This window comes from Podarcis liolepis, assembly GCF_965112155.1.
Source record: "Podarcis liolepis genome assembly, chromosome: 3".
NCBI classification, from domain to species: Eukaryota; Metazoa; Chordata; class Lepidosauria; order Squamata; family Lacertidae; genus Podarcis; species Podarcis liolepis.
The window spans coordinates 36,568,381-36,593,557 of NC_139557.1; the positions used below are offsets into that span (position 1 = coordinate 36,568,381).

Here is a 25,177-nt window from a genome sequence, read left to right on the forward strand (position 1 = left end):
GTGACCCGGAAGTGTCTGCGGACAGCGCTGGCTCCCGGCCTCTAGAGTGAGATGAGCACACAACCCCAGAGTCGGTCATGACTGGCCCGTACGGGCAGGCGTACCTTTACCTTTACCTCTACATTATGTTCTATTTATTTTTGTTTACTGTTAGACACCAAACTTTACAAGAAGTAAAGGCCCATATGTACATTTCCAGAACTGAAAACCAGGAGAATGTCAAAACCTCCACCAGGCCACAGATGCATGGCTGGTGAGCAACACTTAGCTTTGGTAGTACAGAAGTTGTTCAGGCCTAAGATATGTGACAAGTGGACTGGGTGAGAATTGCAACCAGTTCACATATCATACTTGACAATGTTCAAACAAACTATGAACAGTTTGAAAGCATGTCAGACTTTGAATGCCTTTCATGTGTTTCATCTTATTATAGACACGTTGACGTTGCTACTTTAGATCTTTGATGCTGCCCAGCTTTGTCAAATTCAGATACCAAAGCTTGCTCAATGTCTGTGTAGACCCACTAATTTATTTTCAGAGTGGCAGTCCACTTCTGGCAGAGTGTTGGAAGCCCGTTACAGGTTCTATCCCTTTCAGACTGAGCAGGTAACAGCAACTGCAGCAGGTTAGGTGGGCTGGCAAGGGTGGGAAAAACACTGGAATGATGTTTTTATTTTATTTTGACTGGAATGATGGTGTGTGTAACCACACATGCATCTGCATATACTACCACTGCTAACCTGGTTCATTCCTCACCTTCACAGCCACCCTGCCCTGCCCCATCACTGGGCTGTCCTGCAATGGGATTGTGGGTGAGCCTGGTGCCAATGTACAATCTACTGGTATTGGGATTGCAATTTCATAATAAAAACTCCAAGGCCTATGCTGTTGCTTGTGAAGAGCCACACTTAAGGAGTGAGCAAAGTTTGCTTTTTTATTTTCATAATTGCTTACAAAATACCATGTAATCCAGTATTTCATGCCCCCATTGAAGTGAGTGCAAACTGAGTGAAAGTCCACGAGTGTTCGTGGGATCGCGATGGCCTGGACCATATTATTTTTGAAATAATCATTTCAAAAAACTTCTTTTGTAATGACAAATCCTGATACATTAAGCCCTAATTATGCAAGCAATCTCCTTTCCTGACACACATTTATCATAGGTCTGTAGTAAAAATTATGTAAACCAAAACACACAATGAAATTCTCAAAAACAAGTTATGAAATCTTAAAAAACAGCATCAAAATTACAAAAGAGAATGAGTTGCAAAATGGGCTTGGCTGAATAATTTGAAGGAAACAAGTGAAGCGATATGACATCATGAATTACACACTGGGTGTTACAAGTTTACCTTTTGCATGAGAGATAATAAATAGGTTTGGATAGCAAACATGGTCCAGCTAATTTTCATCCACAAAGCTGTGTTAGAAGGAAGCTTTCATGAAAGGATCTTCCGTACTGCTCCACTTCCAAATGAATACCCTACTAAATAGCTAGCAACAAAAATACTCTCTGCCCCCAGTATTATTTTTTAATGTTTGGTGGCCTTGTTTACATACAACCCCAGTTTTCCTGCCTTTCACACACATTGATGGAAATTCTAATACAGTGAGGAGAAACCCATTATGTACTCTTTCCCCCACCTTGATTTTTATCTTGCATTCTGTTGTTCACTAACCCCAGAATATGTAAGCTGTCAGGCTTAATTGGACTATTCTGCACCCCACTACCACCCTTTGCTCCCACATATAGAAGAGGAGAAAAGGTATATCAAGAGAAATGCACACATACTCCCCCCCCCACTACATGTATTTTAGACCAGTCTGAAAATGAGAAACTGTATCTCAAGCTACAACAGTCTTAGAGAATCAGTTGCTCTTGATTGGAAAAGATACAGAATGTGATTTACCTGCAACTGTCAATATTGTTTTTGTTCACAGCATTAGCAAAGGTGAAGGGTCCCAAGTTATTGATTTCTGTAACTTCTATACAGCCGGTAAAATTGTAGGTGGGTTCAGTCATCTAAAAAAGAAAGTGGAAAAATCAAGAGTTGGGCATCTCTCAGTGTTGGAATGCAAGGCAGACTCATTTCTGAAACCACACACTTCCCTGCGGTGTGGAGTTTGGCCTGATTCATGATATAACCTGAACTGGAATCAGATTATACAGCTATTTATTTACTTACAATCATGTTAATGACCCAAGGAAAGATGGTTTCTAATATGACAAATCAGTGTTGAACATGTTTTCTCTGTACAAATGCAGAATCAAGATTATTAGGGACCATCTTAACCAGTTCTGTTTCTTTTGTCTTCTCCTCACAAACACAGAGTTGGTCTGTTGGTAATCATGAACCCGTTTCGACCTGAGACTTCTGTATGGTTTATTTAGCAACGTTAACAACCATATAGTGTCAGTATTCCGCAACGTTCCCAGACTTCAATCTTTTGAGAAGTAGAATAACTGGTCCCAATATAAGCAAGGGCCACTTATGCAATAAAAATGGTGCTCAATGCATAGTTTTCCCTTCTTAGTATGGTCTAGGTTTGCAAGTGAATATTCTGATGGAGATGTGGGGCTGGTAGGAACACCACTCAGCACTCAAAATATTCCTGAACCACACACAATGCATCAGACCCCCCCTTTAGTAAATTTATAAACTATTGCTCAATAAAAGATCTCCAAGCAGTCCAATTATGCATAAAACATGATTAAAATATGCAGACCAGTCAAAAGCAAATGTGCATCAAACCATAATTAAAACCAATAATATTTTAAACAAATCCTATGTCTGGATCGGCGTACTGAAACAGAAAATAAATGAAATAAAACAAAATAGTGAAGGTGCCTGCTTAATGTCAATAGGCAGGGAGATGTAGAGTGCAGGTGCTGCCACACTCTTCACAAATGTAGAAGAAAAAATATGTGGCATGCTCTGCAGATTGAAGTGAATGAGCAGGCAAGGAATGGGTAAGGCAATCCCTTTAGTAAACTGATCCCAGGATGGTTGGTGATATCAGCTTATAGGAACACCACTATCCCTGGAAGGTGATCAGCACCAGCAAAGCACAGGCACTGTCTTTTTGGTAGAGATATTTGTGCATAACAGCATCTATGCAACCTACCAATGTGAGTGACAGACTCTGGACCAGGGTCAAAAATTATTCTTAAATTTTAACACAGAGAGACAGGCTTCACCTTATATTGTAATCCGATCAGAGGTGTAATGTTGACACGGACCTTGTGAGAAATTATTCATTGATTCCTGACGCAAATAAAGCTGCCAAATGATTTATCACTCCCTGTGATATAACTGGGTTTCTTCGAGAAGTTCTGCCTTAACCTTCTGTGTGGCTTTCTGAATTTTTTTGACCGTCCTTGTTTCGACATCGCACAAGTGCTAATATTTAAAATCAAATCCTTGTTTTTGTTAGCCTAAGAAGGAAAACAATAGCTGCTGATAAAACAGTCAAAGGTCAAAAGCTGCATCATTACAGCCTTTATATCAGCTGCTGTCTTCATCGGAGCTCTTTTCAGCATTGCTAATGTCAAGTTAGTGTGGGCAAAACCATCACCATAGCAACCTGAAATCTATATTGCACACTGACGTGCAAATTAACAATGCAGTTTGGGAATATAAAAAGGGGAGGAGGGGGAGGAAAAGTAATCTGCATTCTCTTGAAAATTGTATTTTTAGTGAATATTTTATGTTATATCATGACTGCCAGAAGACAGAAATCCGCCAACTGAGTCCCTGGTCACTTCCTCTGGATTTGTGATCAGTCTATTTCAGACATAATGTTCTTCCTCTCAGATAAAAATAAAATAATTATGAGCCTTGCCTTCTTGCCCTGAGCACCACTGTCTCACAAGCATCCCTGTCAAACAACACCCACCCACATGGTGAGTGCTAGGCTAAATGAACTGCAGAACAAACACATATTTCAGAAGATGTTTATGAATAAGGCCAGCTAATATGAGGGAGGGGGGGAATAGAGTGGATGCTTTTTGACCTCCTGGGGGAAAGATAGCTACAGAAGCGCCATAGGAGTGTTATACAGCCCACAGAAACAGAGAATTGTAGAACTGGAAGGGACAATGAGGATCGTCTAATCCATCCCCTTGCAATGCAGGAATATGCAGCTGTCCCATGTGGGAATTGAACCTGTAACCTTGGTGTTATTAGCACCACACTCTAACCAACTGAGCTAAGGGCTTCATCAGTGCTTTTATGGAAGGTTGTTAGTGGTGTACATGGACATACAGAAGTACAGTGGTGCCCCGCAAGACGAATGCCTCGCAAGACGGAAAACTCGCTAGACGAAAGGGTTTTTCGGTTTTGTGTTGCTTCGCTAGACGAATTTCCCTATGGGCTTGCTTCGCAAGATGAAAACGTCTTGGGCTTTTTTTAAAAAGCCGCTTGAAGAGGTGCAGTTGCGACGGACCGTGCTTCGCTAGACGAAAAACATCGCAAGACGAAAAGACTCGCGGAACGAATTATTTTCGTCTTGCGAGGCACCACTGTACTTATTCCATTGAAAGTTTTCAGAATCAGTGTTAATAATTTATCATCCAAGATGCTCTCTCTCTCACACCCATAAAAAGGTGGCCAGATGAGTCACATTTCATTCCAAAATGCATACACATACAATACATATGATTAGTCATTATCACTATGTTTTCATTCTCAAGTTATTTAAAGTTTTGTTTAAAGTTTTGTCAGCTGGCACATGAACGTATGAATGAATGCCACCAGAATACATTGCCTTCGAGGTGACAGGAAACCCTCTCTTAACTGGTATCCATACCAGTAGCACAACTTCTTTTAACCCAGCCAAATATAAAAGACCATGTAATTCCCCCCCATATTCACAGTACTGACTCTGCTCTAACTTTGGAGTGCATAAAATGGCAGGGGCCACTATCAGCACCCTTGCACCATATTCTAACTTCTCAACAGCCGGTTCCTAAGAGCCACATCTTAAGATTTTTATCTTATCTTTAAAAGAAAGTGAAGCGAAGCGCTCTAGCTTTGTTTCTTCATTGATTTAGAAAACCATCTTATCTGGTGGTGGTGCAAGGAAAAGCATGCTTGAGCATGCTACTCAAGTATATATTGCTGGCACTAAGACAAAAAAATGCACTCAGCATCTTTTTTCACCAGAAATAAAAAGGAAAATGGATCCCTTATTAAATGGATCTCACTTTTGAGCAGGCATGCATGCATAGGATTGGGTGCATATGTTTCAAGAGGGTAGTGATTAATCTATGAACACTTCTCTCTTGCTGCAAGCCTGATACTTGTGTGGGACATCTTTTCCTGTCTCCAGTCATCAAGACATAGCCCTGTCTGAAGCACCCTGCAATATTTTAATCATGGGCCAAGGAATGAATAACCAATGGCAGTCTACATACAAAGCAAATAATGATGTGCAGCTCTTACCAGACAGCACAAACGAAGTGTGTACACACCTTGATACAGTCACAAGTTGGTATTTCACACACAGCAACATATCTGAAAAGTTCCCAAGGCTGTGTATGTGAACGACTGACTTATTAATGTCATGCTGTGAGAACATTCATGCTAAAGGCTTTGGAAGTGTGGAATAAATCCTCCCTTTTAAAACTGCACTTTAGGGCAATGCTCAAGATCATGTAAAGCTGATTTGTGCACATTTATCACAGCCTTATTCACATAATTAGGGTAGATAAAGCATGTGAAAGTGTAACCAAGTGTCTTGTGATACAATTTTGAGAAGGTGCCTGTGTTAAGTGATGGCTTCAACTACATAAGAAGGTGTCAATTATTCCAATTTAATTTAATCTACAGTACAGAGATGCTGAAAAGGTACATTCTCAAACAAAAAAAGTATCTGGAGCAGTCTTTAGAGAACAATGCTAATCAGCATGTCACTACAATTCCTTAAAGATACTAACACATTAATGGTTGTCCTATTTCAAATGTGTTTTTAGGTCTCTTCCTCCTTAACCCACTACTCACTCAGTATGTGGTTTCTGTTGACCAGCCTACTTTAAGTCTCTTGCTGATGTTCCTACATCCTGCTTTTTCTCATTCCTTGGGCAGATGGGTTGTAGGCCTCACAACGGATCACATGTAATGTCTTTTCCTTTGGAAATTGTGCTAATGTTTTTGTGCTAACTCTGGGCTTCCCTCAGGTCTTCTCTCTTTCCAAATCCTGGTTGGGAGCCAGGTACTTCTTTTTTCCAAAATTTACGTAAGTACATTGCTATTAGTACAGCCACTCAGAGTCTCTAGGACAACCTAGTCAGAAGGGTATGGTAGAATTATGATTATGATTTGCAACATGTATTTGCAGTAGCTTATGAACCTTTCCTACCTATAGTCTAATAAACTGCCAGATCCTGGCTGACGTGGAGGAGAGACAGGGAATGTTCAGGTGTTTGAGGACACAATAAGTTTTTAGTCCAGCTTTTGTGAGGGTGCGTAAGTTGTCGGTTTGGCTGAGAGGAAAAACTCACACAATGACAGACTGGGAAGTGGGAAGAGGGTCCGAGATATGGGGAAACCCAACAACTATTGGACAACCTTTTACATTTGTTCCTGGGAATAATACAGTCATACAGAATCCATTCCAGAGATCCGTTTGACTTTGACGTTTGAGGTTTCCATCGATAGAGTGGGGAAGGAAGCAATTTTTGCCCTGCAACCTTCTGGTGTGAGTATCTGCCTCTGTTTGAAAACCAAATTGTTTGAAAACCAAATTGCAGCTTCTGATTGGCTGCAGGAAGCTCTTGCAACCAATCAGAAGCCGTGGAAGCCCTGTCAGATGTCTGGGTTCCAAAAGAATATTCATAAACCGGAACAATCACTTCCGGGTTTGCGGTGTTCGGGAGCCAAAACATCTGAGTTCCAGAGCATTTGGGATCCAAGGTATGACTTTACTGTAATCACTAACTCTGCCCATTATGACAAAAACATGATACTATGCTAGTATCAGAGGCAGCTACTCACACCAGAAGGTTGCAGGGACCGTTGGCAAAAATTGCTTCCTTCCCCACTCTATCGATGGAAACCTCAACTGGATCAAAGAACCCAACTAAAACAACTCAATAATCTGCATCTATATAACATTTACACTTTTCACTTCCAGAATCACACACAAAATCAAGTATTAAATCATTAACTGTGATGTAATAAAATATATGAATGCAACAATTTATTTTACCACAATTGATTAAAAAATATACTACCTTTGTTACTCTGTCTGCCATCCCATAATCCTCCTTGTTTACTTATTTCTTTAAGATCTGAGCTAACTACCAAACTTTCTTTATCCAGTCTTTACAGGCAAGAGTCTTTGCGTTCCTCCAGTTTCCCCCCCAAAGATAAAGGTTGTTGCTGTTAATAGATTAAATTCCAGTGGGTAATGGGCCTGGATAAAAAGGTTTTAATGGAATTCTTTTTCAGTCAAAGGGTAGCCAATGTGCTGCCCTCCAGTTGTAGACTGCAACTCCCATCAGCATAAGCTAATGATCAATGATCATGGGAGCTGTACTTCCCACCATCTGAAGGGCAAGATTGGCTAACCCTGCATGGGGATTGGTTTTGCTGTGAATCTGTACAATCCACCCTTCCCAAAACAATGCGTAAACCAAAAGACACCAATCTTTGAAATGTACCCTTCTCTGAAGTTAGTGATGCAGTTCTCTGACCCCAAGAAATAAAATACATAGATTAGAAGGAAGTGCAGATTAAAACGCACATATTCGTGAACATCACATACAAAAATGCATTACAGTGGTGCCTCGCAAGACGAAATTAATTCGTTCCGCGAGTTTTTTCGCCTAGCGAATTTTTCGTCTTGCGAAGCACGGTATCGGAATTTTTGGGGGAAAGCTTCAAAAATCACCAAAAGCCTCAACTGTATTAACGGTGTTAAGACAAATGAAACAAACTTGCAAAAAACGCAAGACGTTTTCGTCTTGCGAAGCAGCTCAAAAACCGCAAAACCCTTTCGTCTAGCGAGTTTTTCGTCTTGCGAGGCATTCGTCTTGCGGGGCACCACTGTATATCAGGGAAATGTCTTTGCAAAGACATGTGTAGAGGGAGGAAGAAATGCACATGAAAAGTGATGTGGAAACGTGGCTTACTGAAGACTGAAAAAAATGAAAAGGGATAGTTGGGGCTGGCAATATATACTCAAAAATCATTCTCTTTGCTTTGAACTCAGATCCTCCAGGTCAAAATCCAGCACTCTTTCTACTACAGCACAGCACACTGCCTCTTCTCCTTATGTGAATGCCTAATGAAAGTATTGTTTCCCTTGTACTCCTTTATAAATTCTGTATTTTTTCCAAAAAAAATGGCTGTCATGTAAAAAATAATGGCTATAGTGCTCCCCTTTAGAAATGATTCTCAGCTCCATATTACTTTAGAAAAGAAGAGTTACAGATCGCCTCAGGTACCTAGCCCAAACACCCAATTGCCCCTGCATTTGTAAAGTATGAAGCAATTAAAACCCTGTTGTGTAAAATACTGCAATGAAACCCTTACCGCAAAGATTACGTTTGGACAGTGGCAATCAGAATGATTTCTGGTCAGCAGGGGGACTCGGCAGGTTTTTTTGCCTCAAGCCTGGGGTTTGAAAGCAGCAGCAGCTTGACTTCTTCCTTATTTAAACCTGTTAAGAATTGTTTCCAGAAACACTCACTAGATGTCTCTACACAAGTTAAATGCAGTCACTGACAGAGAGTGCCCAGTGCTGGGATTCCTGTCAACCAGAAGCAGGTGACAGGCACAGCTCACACTGGGGAAAGTCTAGCTTGCAGCCAGTGACTCCATTCTGGGTTTCAAGCACCAGTTTCATTTAGGTAAAAGTTCTTATTCGTTCTGACAGCTCTTGGCCAGGATTTTCCATGCAGGGTGCTGGACACTTGTTTTTCCAAATCCAGAGATCATTTTGCCATAGAATCAGACATTTTCTGCAGCTGATCCTTATCCTGCTTTGCAGCAAACGCAACAAATTTGACATTTGCCACCATCTGTTTATATATACTTGTTTATATATAAGCACAATCCTACTACCACCATCCATGACAAGTCAATGGCTGGGAGTACAGTACGAGTAAGATTCCTTCCCATTGGTCTCTGCTGGCAGGGAGAAGCATTACTGGTGGGGGTAGCTCTGTTTCACCTGAGGACTGGAGCTATGCCCAGGCAGGTGGTAAGCTCCCACCTGCTCTTCAATACAGAAGTGCCCCAAACAGGGTGTTTCGGAGGAAAGGTGGCAGCAGGACACTGTAACTTTTGAGCCAAAGTCCCTTGGATCCAAAGTGATGGCTGTTTTTGGGAGGGCGGGAAGGCTCTGGTATGCCAGATTGGAGTTGGCAAAGGAAAGAAAGAAAGAAAGAAAGAAAGAAAGAGAGAGAGAGAGAGAGAGAGAGAGAGAGAGAGAGAGAGAAAGAATGAGATCAGATTTCCACACTTTCCATCCTGGCTGGCACAAGCTGGCACAAGCTGGCACAAGCTGGCACAAGCTGGCAGGTTTTTGTGTACAGCAATCTCATTGCCACTTCAGTCCTTTCAAGGCCCAGTATAAGATTGTTCCATTAACCAACTAATTCTGTAGGCCATTGTTGGGGAACCTGTGGCCTTCCAGATGTTGTACTACAGCTCCCATTATCCCTAACCATTGGCTAAGCTGGATAGAATCCACAAACATCTGGAGGGCCACAGGTTTCACATCCCTTCTGTAGGCTATTCTACTCATAGGCTTCAATCCTAACCCTACCTACTTGAGAGTAAGCCCCACTGTGCATAGGGTTTCTGAGCAGGTATGTATAGGATTTCATTGCTTAAAAAAAAAAAAGATTGACATACATTAGTTTCTCTTTTTCTAACACTGAATCACTGATCTTGATAGGATTTGTTCATTTCCCCATCCCATGAATAATCACCTCTTTCTTAGATGTCCAATTAGCTAACAGTTGTGTGCCATTTTACTGCAGTGCCTTTCGCCAGCTCTTTAGGAAGGAAGAACCCTGGAAATATTTTGATTCATTACAACATTTATGGCATTCATTATGTGCTTGTCCCGCAGCTGCTTGCATCAAACAAAGTCATCTCCCACACAGCAAACTGTAGGAATACAGCTAACAAGTATCACCTGAAAGATCACCAGCATGGATACCAAAATTGGCTGGTGGGGGCCACGGCAGTTGTGGGGGGTGGGCTGAGGGAGAAGGTAGGTTGAATCACTATTAATTTCCTGTGCCTGTATTGATTGTGAAATGAAAATCCAAAATGAATCTCTGCTGCAGCAGGTAATTCTGGTTTGTCCACTGATGTTCTGCAGTGGTCATCTTCAATGCCCTATGGACTGTCCCCTGGGAGTTCTGTTTAGGGCACAACCTCCAATGTAAAGCAGCTACCCATGGCTGATTAAAAGGGCAGTTGTTGGGAAAATAGAAAGAACTGCATTCCTAATTGTGACCATTATAAACAAATGACATTTAAACACTTAAAAAAAATTCTTTGTGTCCATAAATAGCATGAACATTTACTTTAAAGTCATTTGTCCATTTGATTTTTAAATGGTCTAATTCTGCATGATCTCTGGTGACTGACAGCAGCTAACTAGGGTTTCAGGTAATGAAAGCTTCTTACCTAAGAGACTGGTAGATTGAAGCTGGAAACTTTTTGTGTGCTCTGCCACTGAACAATTGCCCTCAGTTTCTAAGTGTGTATCTCGCACTACTGTCAAGCTCTGAAGAAATGAGCAGCAGAAGTTGGCCATGGGCAGCACTGGTTGTCTAGAGCCAGCCACAATCCCCTTCCAACCAATTCCCACAGTAATTTTGCACAATGAGTTACATACTAAAAAAACAAACAAAGCTGTAGTGACATTTCTGGCTCCCAGCTGAAAGTGACCATACGTGGGTCAGAAACATTATGAAGAATTGTGCATATAGCCATGTTCAACCGAGAATGAGATGCTACAGTGTTGGTGACTTGGTGACTTATGGACCGAACCAGCATGTGATTGTTTCTGCAATATTCATCGTGAAATTGGCATCGTATCATGCAGGTGGTGAAGAACCCAGGGCAATGTGCTTTTATGTTACATCTGTCTTAACCCTGACAGGGCAACCTAGAACACCCTCAACCCCCCCCCCATATGACTGTACACTGCAGGGCAGCCTTAGCTAGCCTGGCACCTTCCAGACTCCTAGAACCATAGAATTATAGAGCTGGAAGGGACACCAGGGGTCATTTAGTTCAGTATCCCACAATGCAATCCACAATCCTGGATGTTCTGGTCATGGTTACTTCCTCAACATACAGGTCAGGGACTTTCAAACTGTGTTCAGGGGAACTCTGGGGCTGCTGGGAATTGCAGTCCAAAACATTTGGAGGGCTTCAGGTGGGTCAAGCTTTTGGTAGGAGGAAATAGGCAGTAGAGGATAAGCTGCTCACCATTATTGATCTTATTGAGGAATCCCTGAAAAGACCCCAGAGTTCCCTGGAGCAGAGTTTGAAAACCTCTCTCCCACCCAACCAACCGAGGAAGCCACCAAAATAACCAGCAATAACATGGCTGGAAATAGCCTCAATCTCTCTTCATTGTCACAAAAGGCAAAACAAAACCACACACAGAAACAAAAATGTCTACATCCATACATCCATACTGATTAATTAAATGAAGGAGAATTTGAGTGAGTTCAGGGCTATGCCCATTTCTGTCCAGCTTCATTTCTTCCAGCCACTCTCACTTTGATTGCTTAATCCAAAGTGATTTCCAGAAATGAAAGACACAAGTTATGGAATAATTTTCGATTGACTACTCTGCCTACATTTTAAAAAGCTGTCTGAAGTGCAGCGAAGAGTTGATGACTGCCAAAGATCCTTCCAAATGATTTCTCTTCCATTACTTAATTTCAGCATTCTAAGGAGCCATCTGATATCCTACTGGTCTGGTTTACTTTGATGTAAGCATATTTCTTTGAAATGAGTCTGAACCTCTTCAATGTACATGCAAATTGCTGCAGTTCTGGCTATGTCCTAAGCACAGATACTTCAAGTGACTGAATTCCACTGAAATCAGTGGGACTGATTTCCACATAATGGGAATCTGGAGCTGCTCAGCAAAACTACAAGACTCCTGTCTCAATTTTTTCAGGTGCTGGGGGAAGGCATTTCAATGCTGAAAAGGAAACTGATTGAAATATGGCAGAAGGTTGGCAATCGTTTGGGGTGTGTGGCAACATTTGCAATCAGGAGAAGGATGGTAACTTCAAGACCCGTTTTTGGGTTCTACAACTTTAAGCCAGACTTGGACTGGACAGCTTTTCAAATAGAGGATTGTCCTCTGTAAAGTGCGCCACATGACATCCTTACTGCTACTATCACAAATTAAAAGCATTATCTGACATGGAACCAGCGGTCTCTGGCCTTTTAGATAATGGTTCCGAGATGGGGCCTTGGGCTGTCAATAATTTGGAAGATATCTTTGTGATCTGCTCAAGCTATGCAGGAAACAGCTTGCTAATGCCTCCTAGCTCAGAGGAACTGTGAAGGTGGAAGGCTCCCCACTCCTAGTAATCACAACTTCTGTTGTGCTCAGGTTCTGATGGTGGGCTTCTCATGGGCATGTGGTTGGCCTTTGTGGTGGGCCTTTGACCTGATCCAACCAGCTCTTCTTACCTCTGGTATCTTAAACAATTTTTATTACTTTTGTCTGGCAACACATCCTCAAACTATTTAACAACCTTTGATTCCACCCCCTTTAAATGTATGTACATGAACACACATTCAATATTCTGTGGGTGCAAATGAACAGACACAAAGAGAAATGTTCTTTTGAATACCAGCTTAAAGCATGCAATGTCTTATTTCTGAATTCTGAAATTCCAGTGCAGCACCTTCAAGCTAACTAAAGTACCATTAATTGTTTAATTAGGTTTCATTCTGGTGCAGAGAATGTAAAATAGCTGCACCTGAAGGAAGATTAAAGGTTGTTGTCAAATACTCACACTAACAGTTGATTGCATTAATAGTGTTATTTGTGCTGCTGTAATTGCTGCAGTAATTTATATGTCTAGGCTTCTTATTATTACAGCACTGAAGATGTTAACTGTCGTTATTTCATACCCTTCCACTCCTCGGCACAATTAAACTTTGTAATGAAACCAAACACGTAATCTTTCATAAGAAAAGAAAACTCAGGTGCTGCAATAGTAATTTTCTGTTGAAAGTGAGGGGGTAAGATGAAATGAGAAACATGTGATGCTAAAGGTAGCGTGGGTGTTTGCCTTCTAGTCAAGCTAGAAATTATTGCTGTTGCACAACTCATTTCATCACCAAGCTATATTAAAACATCTTCAGGTATTTTCAACATCACTGTGAGGTGGGTGGGGGGTAGTGTTTCTTCTCCCCATTTTACAGACCAGGAAACTAAGCTGCAGAGAATTTACATTTTTTACCAACAGAGAAGCTTAGTGTAATAATGAAAGGTGCAGCAAATATATGGCATCCTGATACAGTATTAACCAGAAGCCCATGTCTCCTATCCTCTATGGCTCCATTCCCACAGGATTAGAACCGCTCACCCTGTTGCCTCTCCCCATATTATTTGTTGCTAGACACATTTGCACATATTTCTTTCTATCTCAACTCCATGCTCTACCTTTAACAAGAATGAGGATTCGCAACCCTAAGGTGGAAAAGGTGGCAAGCACATTGCTCTGCCAGCCTGGAGAGGGTGCAGTGATCGTGCCTATAGCATGCCCAATGACATAGCATGAATAAATTTTAATAAGTCTCCCCCACAAAAAGAAACACAACAAACCAGATCTCTGGCATCATAACTTGTGGTCAATTTTTTTGAGACCACCATAACTGCAGGCCACCACAAGCTTAAGTCAGCTTCTGCAGGACAGAAGTAACATTCCCATGCATTAAATGAAACTCACATGTCTCAAATGGAACAACAACAACAACAAATGAGGTTCTGTCTCAAGGAGCAGCCATAGCCCTCTTGCCCTTGTTATTGCTTTAGATACTCTGGGTGGCAGGCAAAGCAAATATTGTGCATCTACAATAATGCAGTTTAGGAGACTTTGTAGGTGCCCTTGACCACAATGTTGTCCACCTCTGTGTTTCCTTGGATGCCAGCATGATTAGATTTCTTTAGAATTGTAATGACTCCAATGGCTAATTTATTTTCCATTCCAATAAACAAACGCATTTGCTATGTCAGACTCTCATAAAACTCAAGTGAAAAGGAAAAAAGCTTGCTTTAGAGAGCATTGCTCATAAAACCAAGATGCTAGACTTGCATGCATTCTATGCAATTGCTGTCTCTATCTTCTGGAGATCCAACATGCTATGATTTCAACATCTCATGATAAACCTTTCAGCCATTTTAACAGCCAAGAGGGGTGTGGAAGTGAAAAATCTCAGTTGAGCAGGGGAGGGTTAGGACTTAGAGTCGTCAAGCTATGTGGCCTGAGTATGTTCCACACGGCTACTATTCCTTGTCCTGCATTCCTACAGCTCACCACTACTTTCCTGCAATTGTATGAAACCACTTTTACTTTTCAACACTAACTATAAATCATAACCATTGAAAATATTTATGCCGACACCAACACCCATTGCGACTGCTGAAAGAACAGTGCTGAGGAAGCACTGCTAATGTGGGTTACTTGCTCTGTCCACGTTGGACAGCAAGATATCTCTCAGATGTTTTTCAAATCTAGATATTGAGAAGCAGAAAAGCCTATTCAGGCAGTCTTCTTTGTGTGACTGATGCACTCATGGCCTGTATCCAGTCATCATGTCTCCATCAGCCCTGTCCTCCCACAGTCCACATTTGAGGGTGCAAGTCTGTAGAGCAGAGTCTGCTCTATCCATGTAGGCCCCTCTCCCAAGATGCAGAAGCAGGGTGTTTGTTTTTTCCAGCTAGAACTCACTGGAGCTCATTTCCGGCACCTCTCAGGTGGGTGCCATTGTCATTCTAAGATAACAAGGAAGGCATTCACAGTGAGTTTTGGCACCTCTTTTTCTAGAAAAATAGAATTCTGTATGGTTAGGGTTCGACATCATGGGCCAACTCGTAGCGCAGACAGTTTACAGAGACATGGGGGTAGGGCTAGACCCAGCCTCTCACTCTTACAATTCTTATTTTCATACGTGGGATGGCTTGAGTAGGATTCAGTTTTTTTCTATAAACTGGATACAGGGTGAGAATACTGTGAGGGCATCATAAATAGGATTTTGGCTACCAGGACTGCACTGTTAACCTGTTATAGTTCTATGCAGCATTGTAATTGCACTAATGAAGAACTCTACTGTCACAAAATATCAAATTGCTAAGGATTTTTGTTTTCTTGAGGAGGTGTCTTGTTGTTTTAATTGGCTAACACATATGTTTTGTCAAAGATTATTCCCTGTGTTTATTTGCTGGCACACATCAATGCAGTTCAGTGTGATGTACTGTGTAAGGAGCAGCAAAGTTAAATTGGTGCAAACAATATCAAATTCGCCCCTTTACTCAGAACAGTCCATGCCAACAACCCAGCATTCCATGAAGATTCATTTTCCAAAACAAATATATCCCTCTCAGGGCTTCGATATACATCTAGAGGCACCAAAAGCAACAAACATATTTAGAAAGTGGTACAGAAGAAATCTCCCCAAAGGACTGACAGGGTTATATGTGACCTGGTTTTGGCATGCTATACTATGGATCTTATGAACTTCATTTGGCTCCTGTCCTGCAAGGGATCATTGAGCAAATTAAGCCATTTATTTATATATTTAAAACATCAGAGCCGTTTTTAACAATCATACATAAAACCATACAATAAAAATAAAATAAAATCAGAACTCAACTAACTATTGCAGAAGGATATTTTCTTAACTGCCAGCATAAATCTTGGCAGCATAGAACAATTTTCAACAGGTGATTGAAGGTTGAAAAGGAAGGCACCTGCTGAATCTCTGATGGCAGCGCATTGCACAGGACTGGACTGCTGACACTGAAGAGCTTGGATTTTTTTGTTACTGTCAAAGGAGCCTCATCAATTTGAAAAATTTCCTTCCAGATTTGCATTTGTAGTTGAATCAGGGACACTGGGCACACAAATGACGTGAGTTAGACTTGGGTGAAGGCTTTGGAAACAAGTTGCTGTTGCATCTAATGTAATGTTTGGCTTGCCAGTACTGCAGCTGCCTCTACTATGCCAAATTAAACCCATTAAGAGTACATCAGTAACCCCTTTGGCAGGACAGGAAGGTATACCTTTGGCTGCACATACGCAGATCATCCTTGAGGATAAATAATTATATGTAGGTGGCCTCTTTCATTTTGCCTCAGCAGACTGGCATGCCAGCTTCCTGTACGTGGCTCTGTCCTTGAGGGCCTTGGTGGAGATGTGAGGGAGAAGTGGGAATACATCCCGAAAGCCAGCAAGTTGTGCATGAGATGTTTGGCTTACATCAGAGCGGTGGGGAATGCAAATGAGTTGCTGAACAGATGGAGAGGCATTCACATACAACTTTAGCAAAACCAAAACCATAATATTCAATCGGTAGATCTGTTCAGGTGCGTTTAAAAAAAATCAAAATTAATATAAATCAAAAGTATTATCTTCTCTGATATGATTCAGTAATAAGAAGGGCAAACAATTCCCTTTTTTCTGAAATGAATTCCTAACAAGTGAGGCCTGTGTAGAATGCTCTCATTTAGACCACATTCACACCATACATGTAAAAACACTAAGATACCACATTGACTCCCCCCCCCAAAGAATTCTGGGAGCTGTAGTGTGACTTAGGTGAAATAGTTAAACAGGTTACCCTATCAGAACCCAGGGGGTGGAGTCACAGTGTTCCCCAACCTTGGGCCTCCAGCTGTTTTTGGACTACAACTCCCATAATCCCTAGCTAGCAAGACCAGTGGTCAGGGATGATGGGAACTGTAGTCCAAAAACAGCTGGAGGCCCAAGGTTGGGGAACACTGGACTATAAAACCAGCTATGGGAGGGGCAAAGGGTGGAGTTCGTTAAGAGTTTGTTGAGGAGTTAGGTGGTTGGTTGGGGTGGGAGTGACTTGGGATAGAGTCTGTGGGTAGGTTGAGTTAGTGTAGTGAAATAAGCTGAGTCAGGAACAGTTAGGGGCTAGGCAGGCAAGTAAATATCTGAGAGGTGGTTTAGTGAGTGAGAGCAGGTAGCGGAAGTTATAGGTCTAGATAGGCACCCCATGAATGTAATTGACTGATACTCTTTATGAAACAACACACTTGTTAAACGGCAATAAATAAACAAAAGTTTATGTTTCAATTTAACCTTGACTGGATTCAGTATTGTACCAGGTAGGGCCTGGGTGGTGGCAGCAAGAAATAAAGTGGTGGCACAGGGATCAATAGATGGTGAAACATCCGGGGACCCTGTGTGATTGCCACCTGTAGTTTGTTAAGGGTGCTAAGCATTGTTAGGAGACCCTAGTCCCATGGTTCCCAATGTGGGGCACGTGCCCCACAGGGGGGCAATTTGATTTTTAAGGGAGGCAATTTGGAAGCTTGTTTAGACCAATTAATGGCCTTTTAGGCTTCTTCCACGTGAATACGAGTTCACTTTTTGAATAATAATAATTATATGTCATGGGGCGGGGAGGGGGGCATTAGGATTTTAAGGATGCTTAGGTCGGGCATGGCCAAAGAAAGGTTGGGAACCACTGCCCTAGTCCCACTCTCAGAACTACAATTTGCAGAGTAGCTTAACGGTCTAATTCTCCTTTTCACAGGGAACTCTAGGTGAACCGCAGTGAAGTGCTGAAACTCACCCCTAGACGAATTGAGCTAGGAAGCCCAGAGACTGTGTTGAAACAGCAAGATGTATAATGTTGTACCTGCTTTGTTGCATAAGGATGTGGTAAACCGCCAACAAATATTGGTCCTGTTGTATCCCAAATGAAAGTCGACCAATGGTTGCTGGACATGCTTGCTTTTGTAGCTACTCCCAGGATAGTCACTTCAGCCTCGCACATTGCCAAGTCTTGCCTGCGTAAATATAGAAAGAGGGAAAGTTTTGCAGATGAGCCATGCATTGCATAAACGCTTCTCAGACAAACAAACTGGAGTGCTGCCAAGTCAAGGAGGAATGAAAACGAGGCAAGCAGCTCATCTTATATTGAACCCCATAAACATAAACTATTTGATGATCAGGCTGTAAGCTGGCATGTCTTTGGGGTGCAATTGTAATTACAATGAAATCACTGTGTGAAAAGAGAAGTGCAGAATAGCTCCTTAACAGTTGCAAGGGGGAACGACTCAAAGTCATTCTTTAAATAAATATTTCTAAATAAAATGCTTATGTAGCTGTTCCTTGGCAAATGTGTCTAAATGAAATATTAATATACCATTAGAATGTATATTTTCATATTGGGGATTAAGGGTCTCTGTTAGGGGATGGGCTGCAGTTCAGTTGTGGAGCATCTGTGAGGGCTTATGCACATTTGTGTTTGCCCTGTCGTTTCTCTGCATGGGTCTGATAGGTTTTTCTTTCATCCTACCACTTTCTCTGGGGAAATCCATGGTTTACCACTGAATCAACTGGGTTTTCTGCAGATTGACGTTTGTTACGATTCAACGGGAAACCATGAGTTTTCCTGGGGAAAGCGGTGGGGCAAAAGGGAATACCTCTCAGATCCGTGACTAGAAATCATGGAACAGACAGAAGAAATTGTGGGACAAACGGGAGTTTGGATGAGCCCACAGAAGAAGAAGAAGAAGAAGCCACCCAGTGAAGAAGTCCTGGCCTTTGTGAGACTAACATCTAGCCACTTCAACAGCCAGTTCTAGGTCAGGAGACTCAGCTGCTGAATGGAATATGCTGGAACATCTGAGAACAAAGGCGGGTGCAGTGGGGAACTTCTGTAGTGAGTATTGCAGTATTGTCTATTTCATATTGCAAGCTGCCTCAAGAACTTTGGTCAGTAGTCAGGGTATGAATATTCCTAAATAAATAAATAAGCTGACTTTCATTGGGAGGAGGAATGGAATAGAGTGGTGGCAAATAGAAAATGAAGAGACACACAGAACAATGGCATAGCGTGACGGGGTGTGGGGTAGTTGCCCTGGGTCCCAAATTGTTAGGGGTGCAAAATTTCACCACACGCTGCTGCCTCAAAACATCTGCACACTTCCGTCACTGTGCTCTGTTGACAACGGCTTCTCCATGTGAACCAGGAAGTGACCTCTCCAAACAATGGAACAACTCTTATTTTCTTATCTCTGCAGCTGCAGTCTCCTGGGTGATGGGGATGCAGTCAGACCATTGAATGTTCATGCATACTCCATCCACTTCCCTCTTTCTCACCCACCCATCTGTGTGGCCCTGGCAACCCACGCTAGACACAGAATAATATAATATGAATATGCTGTATGCTGCCCCGACATCTTTTTGATGATGGGTGGAACATCATTTCCATCTGTTCTGTAAACCATTTTTCTTAACTTAAAATTTAACTTTAATATGCAGTTGTTTAGAATGTATATCTGAGAACAGTGTGTGTGATGCTCCAGCTTAGAGCTAAGGGGCAAACATACAAACATTCTTCACTGAAAACGCTTGGCACAAGGCAAATGATGTGATTTTTATTCTTTCCTTTTATAATACAACTCTAATTCATGTTCCTTGAGCCAGCTCGCATGAAATGTTCTACCTTAATCAAAGGAAGCACAGTGAGGACCCATGAAAATCAAGCAACAGCCTCTCTGTTTGGTGTTTCATTATAGTTATCCTTTTTCCTGCACAGCAAGAAAGCAGAGGGCTGCTTAAGAGCAAGGTCAAATCACTAAAGCTTGATCAGTTGGATGATTAAAAAAGATTCAGACTCTTACACTTTGGCGGCAAGAGGATGTCTAAGTAAAAGCAGTAACCAAAATGAAGTAAAATAAAATTATTGAGGGGAAACAAGGCCCTGCCATGTAACCAAGGCTGTTGTGATCAAATAAGGTGTGAATTCAGTCGCCTTTGGACAGCAGTTTCCACTTGGTCCATACCACACACTGAAAGCCCTCTCATACTGCTGAGAATCCTGGGAAGTGTAGCTTGTTAAAGGTGTTGCTCTTTGAGCTTAGCACCCTTAACACACTACACTTCCTAGGATCCTCCACGACTGTTAAAGTGGTATAACAGTGCTTTAAATACATGGTGTGGATGTAACCCTAGCTGGTTGCCCACGTCAACCCATGGGAAGATTTTAAATTCCATTGTGTCGCCTCCTGTCCACAATACTCACCCTCATTGAAGTGCAACTGATTTCCTCTTAAATAGCCAGGGCTGGCTCAAGACAATATGGCACCTCAGTTTGGCAAATGGAGTGGCTTTGCCCTTCCTTCCTTCCTTCCTTCCTTCCTACCTGCCCACTTATCTTTGCCTTCCCCCACCTGGCTGCTTTCCACTGCTGACAAAACATGTTCTCCCTCACCCAGAGGAAGGGGTCCTTTCTCAGAGTGAGAAAAGTCACCTACAGAAAGCCTGTGTTGCCACCATTTTGCCATGATGGTGCAAATTACTTCTTTTTTTAAAAAAAAAAGAGAGAGAAAACTTTAGACTATTATAGTTTAAAGTGTTGTTTGAAAAAGTGTTTTATCAGCAGCACAGGCCTCACCCACAATACCTCAAAACGAGGGAGTGCCTAGTGCATCAACGGCTTTGTCAGCAGCCAGGAATCTCCAACTGGCCTGGTGGGAGATCAGCAGCAGAAGCAATGGGTGGGCAGGGGAAGGGAAGCTGTGGTGGCAATGGTGACCAGCCAAACTACTGGCTGGGAGGGTGGGCTGGTGGGCAGTGTATGGGAGTACAATCCTCTTCACCTTCCCATCCATCCCTTCATCCACACGGCTCAGCATAGCACATGGTAAGTCTAGTCCTACAGGCACAGCCTTAGATTTTCCAATTATTTAAGTATGTGTGTGATCTGAAGTTACTGCTTTACTTTCTGTGTATCATAGAAACACAGAAAGTGTTGTTCTTTGAGCTGCACTATCCTCTTTCATCCAAAGGCATCCTTCTCCCATGAAAGACTGCAACTTTTCCATCCTGTTGTTCCACATGCCACCTCCATGTCCTCCTCTGAATTCCTACTCAAAGTTCACCTTTTCCATGAACCCTCTGGCACAGAGCTCCAGTTCCCTTGCCAAATTGTAAGCCCCTTAACCCAGAGAATTGGTCTCTGTAAAGCGTCCTGCACATGGACGCTGCTGATTGAATGAATGGATTAATAAAGTGCATTCTAGTCCAACATCTGTTTGATCTTTTACGGGCTAATAGGAAGGAAAGACAGTGCTTGCTGTGGATATTGTTAAAAAAGAGAGAGAAAATAATGTAGCTATGAAATATAAAACTGTTGAAACAAAACAGAATTGTGATTCCTTTCTTCCTCCTCCCTAAAACACAAAATGATTGTTTCTTGATGCCTCACCCTGTCTTTTCAGTGTTTTCAAAGACACAGCCATCAGAGCTTGGAGAAGCTACAGGGAGTGGGCAGGTGCACTTGAAAAATAGTAGTTTTGGGAAGAGAGGGTCAGAGAAACAAGTTGGCTGTGGCAGGAGGGAAGGGGAGAAAGAGAGAGATGCAAGTTGGCTGAAGCCACCTTGAATCAGGAGATATAAGGCACCAATCCTCCCAAGAAGCTCTTCCCCTGCTTCTGGCATTTTAATGTTTGAATGACTTAAAGTTGCACTGATAACCCTCAACATATCGGTATTGCCATTTTATGCTGCTTGAACCCAGTGCACAAACAGTACATGGTCAGCCTGGGAAGAGGAATGGACAGAGAGAAGGGGGCAATGACACAAAAAAAGACAGAGAAATAAATGGCTGGGAGAAAGAGGCAGGGGAAGGGAGAAGAAATTTGCGAGACAAATGTACAGTATGTGTGCAGCAAACCATAAGAAACAGAGGGAGGGAAACGGTGATGTGGGGGTGAAAGGGTGAATATTCAGTGGAGACAGATCCTACTGATTATGTGCTTCGCGGTGTTAGGAGGGTTGGGATCGACAGCCAGACATTGGCTGCAGGCGTCCAATTGATATAAGACACAGCCATTGGCATGATAACTTCCCACCATAACAGCTGTTATATATGCATTTGCCGATGAGCTAATAATATTCTGGAATAGCTTCCTGGTGTTTTATGTTTGCAGGACAAGTTGTTAGCAATTCAGCATGCTGGTGAGCAGCTTTCACCTTGTGCTTGTTAAGAGTGCACCATTTGATTGTGCTTGATTGAATCTTCCAGGGACTGGCTAAATTAAAATATCAACCTTAAGATATTATTGTTTAACATTTGCCGCTAACACAATCGCCTGATAGTACATATACTGTATAAATATTCCATCAAGGTTTCTAAATGCTTTTTTCTACAATCAGCACATAGGGTATTTTAAAGGTCAAGTGAGAAGACAGGTTTTCCCTCTCTCTCTCTCTCTCTCTCTCTCTCTCTCTCTCTCTGCCCCCTCCTGCCATTTTTGCATAATTGTAAATGTAGAATGCATGCACAATCATTCAAGTGCCCCTGGTGGTTAAGCTGCTGGTAATTATGTCCCAGCCCAACCCAGTAGCAATTGTGTCATTTTATCCTTTGTGCTTCCACAAGTATAATCATTAAAAACTGGCTGGCTAATTGCAACCTGGATGATGAGCTCGGTCTGTGTAGAACTGCATTTGGTGCCCAAAGCCATTCAAATTTGGATGGATGGAAAGGTCAGACAATCAGTTGATGAACCACAGGGATAAAGGGTGACTTAACACAACAATAACGTTTGTACATTTGCAAGTGTCCCCAAACTGTTGCATGTGGTGTCTTTCTATTGTTGAGTGACATTTGTCAGCAATGACTGAAAACATCTTTTGGATAGCCTGGCAAAATAGCTTAAAAGGTAATGAAACAAACAGATCTCGTTTACTGCCAAGCTTGTTAAATGTTACTCATGCTGGGAATAGAGTATCATTTGGACTCCATAAAAAGGAAACCAATGATCCACCAAACTGGTCCTGTGTTCAACTATTTCTCACTTTTCTTGGTCATTCGCATTCTCAACTATGCCTATGGGCAAATAGAGCAAGTATTTATTGCCACCAAAGTTAGCTTAATGTTCTTGAAGTACTATCCAGTACACAGTGTTGTCCCAAACCAAATAAAGTTATTTGCACTTAAAGTGACATTGAAATTAATAATAATAATAATAATAATAATAATAATAATAATAATAATAATATAAAAAACTACTATTATTATGTTTAAGGTAGCAGTGCCCCATTCATTTCAATGGGATGTAAATGCAAAAAAGGATCCATACTTAGGCTGGATCTAGACACATCAAAAAAGTGTTTCAGGAAAACACATTGTAAACCTCAAAGTTGGAAATCACGTTGGCAAAAGACGGAACTCCACAGCGCCATCTGGTGTCACAGCGATGTAACATATATTAAATGCTTTTTCTTTACTAATGTAACTGAGTCCTTGCTGTTAACATACAGGATAGTGACAATACTCTTTTGTCCATTAAAAAGAACTTTGAGAAAACTAAGAAGTGACATTACTGTGCATTCTGATCCAAGGTAGTGTAATTTGCTACGAATGACAAAATGAAACCTAACTGAAGATGAACATTTGAGGATAAATCTGTAACTGAAATTCTTGAATGAAATAAAAATTTCAGAATTTTGCATATTAATCATTATTAGTAGTGGCAGAACTTTAATTATAATAGAAATGAATTATTGATCCTTGATACAAAGTAAAGTTTGAAACTATGACAGAAATATTCCAGAAGTGAGTTAATTCTCAATGATAAATCCTGAACCAGAGAAAATATATATGCTAGCCTAAAGATTTGTTCTGATGATGATATTGAATCTTCAGGCCTAAACTCCTCTTTTGATGCTCCCAATTTGTAAAAGATCTATTACGTGATTTGTGTCAAAATATAGCATAATAGCCTCATTAAGCTTTTATCTTCGAAAGGCGATAAAACAATGGATAGTATCAACTAATTGGCATTATTAGGTTGTTATTAACTCCATTATGATCAATTAAATGTAATTACCTACATCTTGTTCAATTAAGTTTGTAGAAATAACAATTGCTTGTTCTTCCTCAACTCAAATGAACTTTCCCAATAATTACTTATGGGATATTATAATGATAATAAAAAGCACTCCACACACAGGGGTTTCTTCTAATGAATCCCTACAACTCTTTATAAAGACTATTTTTGGAACCATATAGTATAAGAAAACAAGAGTGTGGGAGTTGCTGGACAGAAAGTGTGGAACTGAATAATACTGAGATGCATTATTTTTAAGGCCTGGGTCCCGGGAAGGTGTCCCAGGGGCCACAGTATTGATCTGACCAGTCCTTAAATTTGTCTGGTGTCAAGTGTGTTTGAGGTTGTAGCCAGTGGTGTTCCTACTGCCAACCCAGCAGTTCAAAAGCACACCAGCACAAGCAGATAAATAGGTACTACTGTGGTGGGAAGGTAAACAGTGTTTCCATGCGCTCTGACACTCGTCATGGTGTCCGATTGGGCTAGAAGCAGTTTAGTCATGCTGGCCACATGGCCCCAAAAGCTGTTTGCTGACATATGCTGGCTCCCCCGGCCTGAAGCTAAATGAGCACTGCACACCATAGTTAAGGGCGTGCTCTGGTCCATGGGGTCACGAAGAGTCGGACACGACTAAACGACTAAACAACAACAAACAACAAAAAGACTTAACCCTCCAGGGGCACTGGCGGAGGAAGAGGAGTGCGGGGGGAGCGCACTACCCCAGGCAGCACGATCCCGGTGGGGTGCCATTGTGGCTGCCCCTGCAGACGGCATGCCACTCACCTAGGATGCAGGCCACGCCCCTGCGGGCGGCATACCATGCCCCCAGGATGCACGCCAGCCCCGCCCTTGCCTGTTCTCCATCCCCCGGTGCCAGAGCATGAAGCTCCGCAACTGTCCAGAGGTCCTTTATCTTTACCTACTGAGAATAGACCCATTTAAATTAATAGACAGGATTAACTTAGGTTCATTAATTTCAATCAGTCTACTCTGAATCAGGCTTAGTAGGATAAAAAGGATAAAACTGTATTCTGCTCCCCTCACAAGCCTTTACATAATCTATCATGTAAGATGA

General features: G+C 41.8%; 1 protein-coding gene across 7 annotated transcripts in view; it reads right to left on the bottom strand.

Moving 5' to 3' along the window:
* EYS (eyes shut homolog) overlaps positions 1–25,177 on the bottom strand; it is a 471,327-nt gene that overhangs the window by 179,159 nt on the left and 266,991 nt on the right. For all 7 annotated transcript variants that reach the window (XM_083495822.1, XM_083495824.1, XM_083495825.1 and 4 more), the window contains 2 exons: positions 17,895–18,045; positions 1,911–2,023 (listed from right to left, as the gene is read on the bottom strand). In XM_083495822.1, coding sequence (XP_083351948.1) covers positions 1,911–2,023; positions 17,895–18,045 — 264 coding nt within the window. The remainder of the gene's footprint in view (positions 1–1,910; positions 2,024–17,894; positions 18,046–25,177) is intronic.